This window comes from Sphaeroforma arctica, assembly GCF_001186125.1.
Source record: "Sphaeroforma arctica JP610 unplaced genomic scaffold supercont1.7832, whole genome shotgun sequence".
In the NCBI taxonomy this organism is placed as follows: Eukaryota; class Ichthyosporea; order Ichthyophonida; genus Sphaeroforma; species Sphaeroforma arctica.
In genome coordinates, this window is record NW_014032726.1 from 1 (window position 1) to 1,348 (window position 1,348).

The 1,348-nt window shown below is 42.4% G+C and overlaps 1 protein-coding gene across 1 annotated transcript; it reads right to left on the reverse strand.

The window, feature by feature from the left end:
- Positions 1-359: 359 nt before the first annotated feature.
- Positions 360-848, reverse strand: SARC_16329 (hypothetical protein; the record flags this gene model as incomplete). The annotated part of the gene is made up of 2 exons (XM_014289561.1): positions 360-466; positions 678-848. Coding segments are annotated over 2 exons (278 nt in total), but the record flags the coding sequence as incomplete, so codon positions are not given.
- Between the last annotated feature and the right edge of the window lie 500 nt (positions 849-1,348).

Below are 1,348 nucleotides of genomic sequence, written 5' to 3' on the forward strand. Positions count from 1 at the left end.
ATAGGATATGTACGTACGTAATGTAACTGATCACCAGATGGGTCCATCCAGCTTCCTTTTAGAATGAGACTAGGTGTGTGGCATCGCTTTCATCTATCTACACTATCTTGAGCAGACGGAATTCACTGGGAATTTGCACAGGCACAGTGACAGCATATTGTGAACTAGAACCCTAAACCCTAAAACTCTAAAACCCTAGCGAAAGCGTGGATAGGAGAAAACAAGTCTGCATATCTAGTGATAGCAAACACCCAACACAAAGATTGCACGGTGCTCATAAGACCACACAACACACACAACCATCGACACACTCAACCATCAACACACCCAACACACACACAACCATCCAACACGCACACTGCCACACCTGCAGGCAGGTCATTTGATTAGTGACGATAATGCTCTTGGATTCGTCCATACCACCGCGTGTGTAAAAGACCTTGACTATGCCCAAGAAGTGCAGGTTCTGCCCCGTTTAGGGTTTGAGGGTTATAGAGTTATAGAATATAGGGTTTAGGATGGGTTAGTGTGGCATGACGGTCGAGATAATATAAATAAAGATATAGACGCGTAATGATAACCTGTTTACGATCTAAATGGCCATATCCGAAAACATGCACAAAATCTTCCCTCAGAAGCACTTCAAACCCTAAAACCCCATCAACCCCACACCACACCTTATCCGGATTCGAGAATCGCGCCCCACACTCGGCATTGAGCTGTGTGATGATACTCTCCAACTCACCACGTCTATGCTTCATCTCCTTCTCGTGCAGCTTACGCTCTCTGATGCGCTGTATGCGTAGGGTTTCCTCGTTCTGTTTCTGTAACATTACATCCGTTTTCATATCGTCCGCTGGCTTGTGGCTGTTAGTTTGGTCCGTTCCGGTGTTGGGAGCGTGTACCTCCGCTGTTTCGAATAAGGTTTTAGGGTTTTAGGGTTTAGGATGGTGGTTAGTCGAGTGACAAAGGCTTTGTATCAAGCAATACATATACATATACTCTGTATGTGCATAAGCCATGTCCAAAGGTCACACAATTGGGTCTTAGTGCTGCGTATGATACGAATATCACATAAATTATTGAACGAAAATTTGCAAAATCGTACAGTCATATACCTCACACGACCCCCCAAGGACTAGCAGTTGCACAAAACAGTATAACTTACATTTATACAGTATTATAATATATAATCATTCAATATTGCTATATACACGTGTACATTTATGTCTATACAAAAGGGTGTACATACAAATGTATGTATGAATATGTATATACATATACACTTCTACGTATACGGATGTGTATATATAGTTTAATGTGCATACTTCCACACGCGAAAAGGTAC